Source organism: Acanthisitta chloris, unplaced genomic scaffold, assembly GCF_000695815.1.
Source record: "Acanthisitta chloris isolate BGI_N310 unplaced genomic scaffold, ASM69581v1 scaffold13777, whole genome shotgun sequence".
In the NCBI taxonomy this organism is placed as follows: domain Eukaryota; kingdom Metazoa; phylum Chordata; class Aves; order Passeriformes; family Acanthisittidae; genus Acanthisitta; species Acanthisitta chloris.
Window position 1 is genome coordinate 8,566 of NW_008681012.1, and position 8,490 is coordinate 17,055.

Here is an 8,490-nt window from a genome sequence, read left to right on the forward strand (position 1 = left end):
TTGGGAAACACCCAGAAGGTCCCTGAGCAAGGCACTCTGCAGACCCCACCGGAGACCAGCTCTCCTCCTGCAGAGCCGACGCGACGGGCGAAGGCAGGCACGTCGCCAGGGAGGGAGCATTGTGTGGAGAGCACAGCCACCTCAGACCTCCAGAGCTTCTTTGATGATGACTCCACCTTCTCCCAGCTGTTCCCCCGGGATGAGCAGTTTGTCCGGAGGAAGTGCACACGGGTGTATGGGAAGCGCAGCAAGAAACCCAAACCCATCCCCGAGGTCAACCTCCAGCCAGCAGCTACCATTGACCTCTTCACCATCCGACTGGCTTCTGACCTCAGTGACACCAGCTCTTTCTGTGTCACCAGGGAGGTCCCTTGTGAATACAAAACCATCTCTGTTGACGATGCCTTGATGTTAAACATGTGTCATGGCAGCAAGGCAAAGAGTGGAGATGCTGCTCCAGATGGATCCAAAAGCATCGAGTTGACATTGGACCATGAGAAGACCAACCAAGGGAAGGAGGACATCGACCTGGAAGACAACATGTTAACCTTCTTGTGCCAAAACAGCCAAATGGACAATGTCCCCAGCTTGAACATCTGGGGGAATCAGGAGAAGGAGGGAGAAAGCCTCTCTGCTGAGGACATGTTTGAGCCTCTGATGGATCTTGAGGATGCGCACTCACTCAGAGAAGTGAGGTCTGAGCCCCCCGACCTGGAGGAGGAACCCTATGATGATAAGGATGGGGATTCAGACTCTCCAGAATTTCATACCATCGATATGGAGATGCTGAATGCAAAGCTAAAAATGAGAGACATGTGCTTCTTCAGCCCATGTGAAGATCTTCCTGGCCATGGAGAGGACAATGCTGAGAGTTTGAAACTAAAGTCAGATAAACACAGGAGCAAGCTGAAAGATGGGAAACTGGGGAAAAAACATGGTGAGATAACCATCAAGACCAAAGACAAGCAGTACAAATGCAAAGTGTGCTTCCAGTGGTTCCTGACGTTAGGGGAGTTGGACTTCCACAAGCTGTCCCACAACCCTTCCCCTCCACCCACCTGCTACATGTGTGTTCAGCGCAAATTCAGCTCCCGGGAGCAGCTGAGGGACCACCTGAAGGAGAAGCATGCCAAGAACAAAGCTGGTCTGTGGGCATGTGGGATGTGCCTGAAGGAGATCTCTGATGTCTGGATGTACAATGAGCACCTCCGGGAACATGCCACCCAGTTCGCTCGCAAGGGGCAGGCACAGAAGTCGGTGATGGGCCTCCCAGCCTGCTTTGGGGAGGACAATGCTGCTGTCACCCACTTCCTCAACACCATCATGTATCGGAAGCCCAGCAGGTCATCCCGGCACACTGACCCCAGCAACAGGCAAGTGGGCAGCAGGGAGAGCAAAAGCCCCAAGGAGCTGCCCCTGGAGCAGGAGGCCAAGATGATGAAAGACCCCTTGGAAAGCAACATCAAGGTGAAACCACTTGCACTCAGCTCCTCTAAAGCATCCACCAGCCCATCTCCAGAGCATGTGTCAAAAAGTGAAGGCACTCCAAAATCTGTCCCCATGCACCCAGACTGCAAGGATCCCTCCAGGGACTGTCATCACTGTGGCAAACAGTTTCCCAAACCCTTCAAGCTCCAGCGGCACTTAGTCGTGCACAGTCTGCAGAAGATTTACTTGTGCCACAAGTGTCCCATGTTCTACCAGGAGACCAAGGAGCTCCGAAACCACCTCAGCCAGGAGCACAGTATAGTGGAGGAGCAGGAGATCAAGCACACCACCCTGTATGCCTGTGAGCTCTGCGCAGATGTCATGCATGTTATCAAAAAGTCCTTCATCTGCAGCATGTGCAACTACACCTTCTCCAAGAAAGAGCAGTATGACCGACACATGGAGAAGCACCTGGCAGGAAGCAACAAGACTTTCAAATTCAGAGGGGTCATGAGGCCTGGGGCTGCCTCCAGGGAGGGCAGGGAGAAGGTGAAAGAAGATGGATCTCTGCAGGAGGGAATGCCACCAAGCAAGAAGAGGAAGGTTGCTCACCATAGCAGGTCACCAGTCCACCTGGACCACACAAGTGACATTCAGCTGGTAGAGACTTCAAGCCCCAGCCTGCAGGCTTCTACTGACTCCTTCTCAACAGCACCTGGTGATCCAGGAGCATCCCAACCTTCTGTGAAAACAGAAGACCTGGTAGGTGACTTCTCTGACCTCTTGGCGGAGATGGAGAAGTCCCCATTTGACACTCTGCCACCACCACCCTGCCTGTCCCCATCTCTGCCTCAGGCTGCAGCAGGCAGTGCAGAGCTTGGCCATATTTCTGCCCTGTCTATGGAGGAGCTGGAGAAAGGATCATTTGATGGGAAACCACTTTCTTTCTTGGACTCACCTGAGTTTACCATGGACCTTGATGGGTTGGCTTGTAACCAGGCCACAGACCAAAAACTCTCTCCTCCAAACCTGACCAAGAAACATGGCTCCACTGATGCCCATAAAAGAACAAGTGTAGGCAATAAAGATGACTGTAGAGCCTGTGTCCTGGAAAATCCCAGTGCAGCCCCCAGTGCCACGGATGAGATCCCATTTCTCCAGCTCGCCAGGGTCTCGGAGCTTCCTTCCCCACAGGCAGAGGCTCCACCAGCCAAGGAGCCCCATAAATGGGGCAACTCCAATGCCAGTGATGACTCTGCATGGGAAGGTGTATCTAAAGCCAAGTCTCCAGAAGCTGCCCACCACACCCTGCCCCTGAAGGAGAAGACAGCATCACCCACACTCAGCAGGACCACCAAAGAGTCTATCCTGCAGAAGAAGACCTCAGGCAGCCAGTCCAGTAGTGAGGCTGCTCCTGGTGTGGGCAGCCCCAGTGGAAGCACTGAGGAGGGTCAGCAACCCATCTCAGGAAGGGAGAAATCCATGCCTGAGGCTAAGGACAGCAGCACTGACACCAAGGAGCAAGGTGGCAACCTAGACAAATCCACAAGCCACCAGCCTAGAGGTGAGGTAGCCACCAATGCCACAAGACAGAGCCATATGGAGCCAAGCAAAGCCACCAGCAAGCTTCACCCCAAGAGGAGGAAAGAACACAAGTCCTTGAGCCACCGGAGCAGCTCTGGCTCCCGGGAGAACATGGAGGGAGATGGGAAGAAGAAAAAAGCCAGGACCCCATGCCCAGCAAGGAGTGAAAGCAACAGTGAGCTCAAGCACACCGGCTGGAGCAACGCTGAACCTTCTGCCCTCTCCCCAGGAAGGAAGAACACTCACTGCAACAAGCTGGTTCCCAAGCCCAAACCAGCCTCCCAGCTGAAGAAGACAGTCCTGGACACTTATAACCAGAAGAAGGGGGAGCTCCATCATGCCAACGGCGACATGAAGCGCAGGAAAGCCATTCTGGGGAAGAGCCTCCACCAAGTGTTGGCCAAGGGGCCAACCCCATCCCCACGTGGCTCCTTGCACAGCCCACGCGGTGCCCGGGGTGCCAAGCCAGCCGGCTCGGGCAGCTACCGCACTGCTGAGTCGCAGAACAACCTGCTAAGCCAACTCTTTGGGCAAAAATTAACTAGCTTTAAAATTCCTTTAAGAAGAGATACTTCAGAATAATTTATGGAAGTGACTTATGGTGATCCTCAGCTGCTTTCATGGGGTTTGCAAGGGGAAAATTATCAAAGCATTAAATTCGTTTGTGTAGCATGATTTCTCTGTCTAAGCTTAAATGAACTTGCACTGCAGCCTCTGTGAAATAGTTTGCTTTGTGTCTACTAATCTACTTTAATTCACCTGATTTATCATGCAAATGCTAGAACTTTGATGTTGCTGATGATTTCCCTGAACTGAAATTGTAATCGCTTTGGGCAGACTGAATCGTCGAGAGCAATTGCTTTTATTGCAGAAGTGCTGAGGTTATAAGGAGACTTGCAAATCTCAGCCCCCTTTTTGAGGCTGTGTCTGTGTTATCTTTGTACAAAGTACTTGAAGAGATGAACTTCATGCCGTAGACGTCTTATTCCGAAGGTGCAGCACACTGTAGAGAGCAAAGTTATATATATTTTTTGTGAAGATTTTGCACAAAGAGTCCTGGGCAAATCAGTGAATTGGCCTGAGTGAGGAGCCAAAACAAAATCAGTTAAGCCCCAAATGTCCTATATTTTGACAGCCAATCCCTAGGAATTATGTTGCTCCATCGTCAAGAGAATTAACGACCCAACTTGGGGCTCTGGGGCTGTCGGAGCCCAGCGGACGATGCTGCCACTCTTTGACCACTGTAGACGATGTGAGCGGAGGAGAAGCATCACCGCGAGCAAACTGCACCTTGACACTTGTGACAAACTTTTTTAGGGGAGTTGGGGTTGTTGTGTGTGTGTGTGTGTGTGTGTGTGTGTGTGTGTGTGCATGTGTGTGTGTGTTTGTGTTTTCTTTTTGTGCAACGAGGAAACTGTGCACGGAACGGGCACTGTGCCGGGGCCTCCGCGGGATCACTGCTGCACTCTCACTCTACTGAGGTCGTGGCTCTGTAGGTATTCGCTTTTCCTATGCAGTTACTGGTGCTATTCTTCAGTTTAATGTGAATCCAAACTTCCTTGATGGAAAAACAAAGGGAATTGGTAGGAAGTGGCAGTTAGCGGTCAAAAATGCGAAGTGGGAAAAGAGAATTTGAAAGGAATTCAACTTCAGGGGGAGAAATTTAGTTTTAAGGGGAAAATACAAGTTCAGGGAAAAAAAACAATTTTAGGCAAAAAAAAATCCAACATAAAGGGAAAAAATCAACTTTAGGGGAAAAAAGCAATTTTAGGGAAAAACATTTCAGCTTTAGTGAATAAATCCAAATTAGGGGAAAAAATCAGCTTAGGGGAAATAAAGGTTTGATTTTAGGAAAAATCAATTTTAGGGAAAAAATCCAACTTAAAAAACATTTTGGTTTTAAGGAAAAAATACAACTTTGGGTAAAAAATAGGAGTTGGGGGGGAAATGAATTTTAGGGGGAAAATCAGCTTTAAGAAGAAAAAACAAGTTTAATTTTAGGGGAAAAATTCAACTTTAGGGAAAAATACAGCCTTAGGGGAAAATATATCCAATTTTAAAGAAAAACAATTCAGATCTAAGGGAAAATCCAGGTTAGGAGAAAAAAATCAACTTGGGGAAGAAAAAAGGGTTTATTTTAGGAAAAATCAATTTTAGGGAAGAAAAAGTCAACCTGAGGGAAAAAATCCAACTTTAAAGAATCCTTCAATTATAGGGGAAAAAAATCAAGTTTACTGAAAAAGTCGTTCAACTTGGGGGGGGAAAGGGTTAATTTTATGAAAAATAAATTTTAGGGGGAAAAAAAGTTGATTTTAGGGGGAAAATCCAACAAATTTTTTTATTTTAGGGAAAAATATCAACTTCAAGGGAAAAAAATCAGTTTCAGAGGAAAAAAGTCAACTTAGGGGAAGAATTCAGTTTTCGGGAAAAAATCCAACTTAAGGAAAAAAAGTCCAATTTTAGGGAAAAAGTAATTCAACTTTAAGGAAAAATATCCAACTTAGGGCAAAGAAAGTCAAGCTAGGGGGAAGAAGTCCTACCTGCTGGTACTCCAGAGTGTCTAAGAGGTTCCGTCACCTTACCCAACCGAACCTTTGAATCCGGCAAGAAATCTCAGGTGCAAACGAGGCCATGGAAGAGACTCAAAGATCCGATTGGAACACTCCCAAGTCAAGGAGGTGAAGTAATGCACTGATGTGAGCTGAACAGTCAGAGTACTTAGCGTCTGTCCTGCAATGCTGTTTGTTTTGTCTTAGATTTAAGAGGAAAAACAAAGACCAGAGGCTTTGTTCTGTTAATATGTATCTTTACAGACCTTTGTATTGTGTAAAACTCTCTGGTAGGTGATTTACCTTGGGTGCAATTGTTGTGTCAGAAGTCTTTATTTTGATATTTGTGCAGAGAAGCAGAAAGAGAGCAGGAATTGCCCTTTTATGATGTTGTTTGTGTGCTTTGAAAGTGCCTCTTTAATATTGTTAAATAAAGGAGGAGATGAAAATACTGTAAAATCATCCCTGATTAATCCTTTCAAATATAGCCCAATATTTTCACAGAAATTCCCTGTCTGTGTGGTGTTTGGGGGATGTTCCTCCCTGGGTGGGTGGCACATTGTGTGGTCACCTGCCACGCACAGAGAGTCATAGAATCATGGAATCATGGAATGTTAAGGGGTTGGAATGGACCTTAAAGCTCATCTCATCCCATGCTCTGCCATAAGTAGGGACACCTTCCACTAGTCCAGAGTGCTCCAAGCCCCATCCAACCTGGCCTGGAACACTCCCAGAGATGGAGGAGCCACAGCTTCTCTGGGCAGCCTGTGCCAGTGCCTCAGCACCCTCACAGAGAAGGATTTCTTCCTAATATTTGATGGTGACAGTGTTGGTGTTGGTGATATGATGGTGATGGCTCAGTCTGATCATCCCCCATTTGTGATGGTGATGATGGCGATGGTGATGATGGTGATGGTGTTGGTGATAGTGGTGATGATGATAGTGACAGCCCAGTTTACTCATCCCCAATTTATGACAGTGATGATGGTGATGGTGATGGTGGTGATAGAGACAGCCCAGTCTGCTCACCCCCAGTTTATGATAGTGATGACGATGCTGGTGACAATGTTGTTGATGGTGATGATGATGCTGATAGCAACAGCCCAGTCTCCTTCCCCTCTGATTTGTGATGGTGATGATGGTGATGAGGACGATATTATTGATGGTGGCGATGATGATGATAATGACAGCCGTGTCTGCTCACCCCCAATTTGTGATGGTGATGGTGATAGGGATTGTGACAATGTTAGTGATGATGATGGTGACAGTGATGATGATGCTGATAGCAACAGCCCGGTCAGTCTGCTCCACCCTGATTTGTGATGGTGGTGATGATGGTGATAGTGACAGCCCAGTTTGCTCATCTCCGATTTGTGGTGGTGATTATTGTGTTGGTGAGGTGATGGTCCAGTATGCTCATTTCCAATTGATGATGGTGATAGTGACTTTGTTGGTGATGGTGATGATGATGGTGATGGGATAAGGACAATATTATTGATGGTATTGATGACACTGATAGCAACAGCCCAGCCTGCTCCCCCACCGATTTGTGATGGTGCCGATGATGTTGATGGTGAAGATGACGCTGACAGCGACAACCCAGTCTGCTCCCCCACCGATTTGTGATGGTGATGACAATGTTGTTGATGGTGATGATGATGGTGACAGAGATGCTGATGCTGATAGAGACAGTCCAGCCTGTTCCCCCCTGATTTGTGATAGTGATGGTGCCAATGTTGGTGATGGTGCCGATGCTGTTGATGGTGAAGATGATGCTGATAGCAACAGCCCAGTCTGCCCCCTCTGATTTGTGATGGTAATGATGGTCACAAGGATGATATTGTTGATGGTGAGGATGATGCTGATAGTGACAGCCCAGCCTGCTCCCCCCAGCTTTGTCCTCGGGCTGCCCTCTGTGGCGCCAAGGCCTGGTGGTGGGAGCTGCCACAGAGCTGATGTGCTGCACTCTTTAATTCCAGCTGCACTCGCAGCCCAGAGCCGCTGGCACCGAGAGATAGCTGCTCCGCGCCACTGGGACCGTCGCCACTCGGGGCTTGTAACTAAAACTGCAGGATTAATTTGATTAATTGATAGAATTCTTTTCCAAACTACTCTTTTGTTTATGGAGGCTTAAAATGCTTTGCCGCCTGCACCCTCCTGGTGTGTTGCAGAGTGGAGATAAAGTGGCTGAAAATAATTAGTATGGCTTAATTTAGGGAAAAAAAAATAACCTCCAAAGATTTTTTTTTTTGCAGGAAATTTAAGGCAGCACATTTTCACTTTGTTTTGGCAGGAAATATTATGGAGGTGGAAATGGGACTTTTATGTTTTCCTTTCCTATATTTCACCAGAGCAGCAAAGCTACAGGGTGGAGGAGGAGGAGGAGTATTTCATGCCTGGTTGTTACCAGAGCTCTCCCACACCTCCAGATTCATCACCTGGGCACCTGGAAATGAGTCTCCTGGGAGACAGGGGATTGCTTCAGGGATGGGACCCATCCTCAGGGCCTTGGGGCCATCCCAGAGGAGTATCCACCTTAGTGAAGCCCAGGAGACAAGCGATGCTTGCCTGAGGTACCACTCCCTCTGGAACACTTCCCAGGGAGGTGCTGGATTCATCCCCACAGGTCTGGGGGCTGAAATATTTAATGAATCCCTTTTCCCTCTAAATGTGAAGTTTTTTTCCCTGTCCTCTCCCCCCACACACTTCCTCCTGCAGCCTCAGCTCCCGCTGAGCACACAACCCCCATCCATCGGCTCCTCTCCATTCCCTAAAACCCTGGCTTTGCTGAGTCCTGCATTATCCAGCAGCACTTGTCACTTGGAAGATTGCAGGCCCCTGTCAACGTAATTCCAGGGAGGATGCAAAGCCAGGAAGCTTCTCCCAGCTGCAGATTAACTCCCTGCTCAGCGGGTGCCAGCGGCACGGG

General features: G+C 48.3%; 1 protein-coding gene across 1 annotated transcript in view; it reads left to right on the forward strand.

Annotated features, from left to right (window-relative positions):
• ZNF469 (zinc finger protein 469) overlaps positions 1-3,594 on the forward strand; it is a gene marked incomplete at its 5' end in the record, with an annotated part of 12,154 nt that extends 8,560 nt beyond the window's left edge. The window contains 1 exon segment of the mRNA XM_009077942.1: positions 1-3,594. This exon segment is cut by the window's left edge and continues 1,728 nt beyond it. Coding sequence (XP_009076190.1) covers positions 1-3,594 — 3,594 coding nt within the window.
• Positions 3,595-8,490: the final 4,896 nt, after the last annotated feature.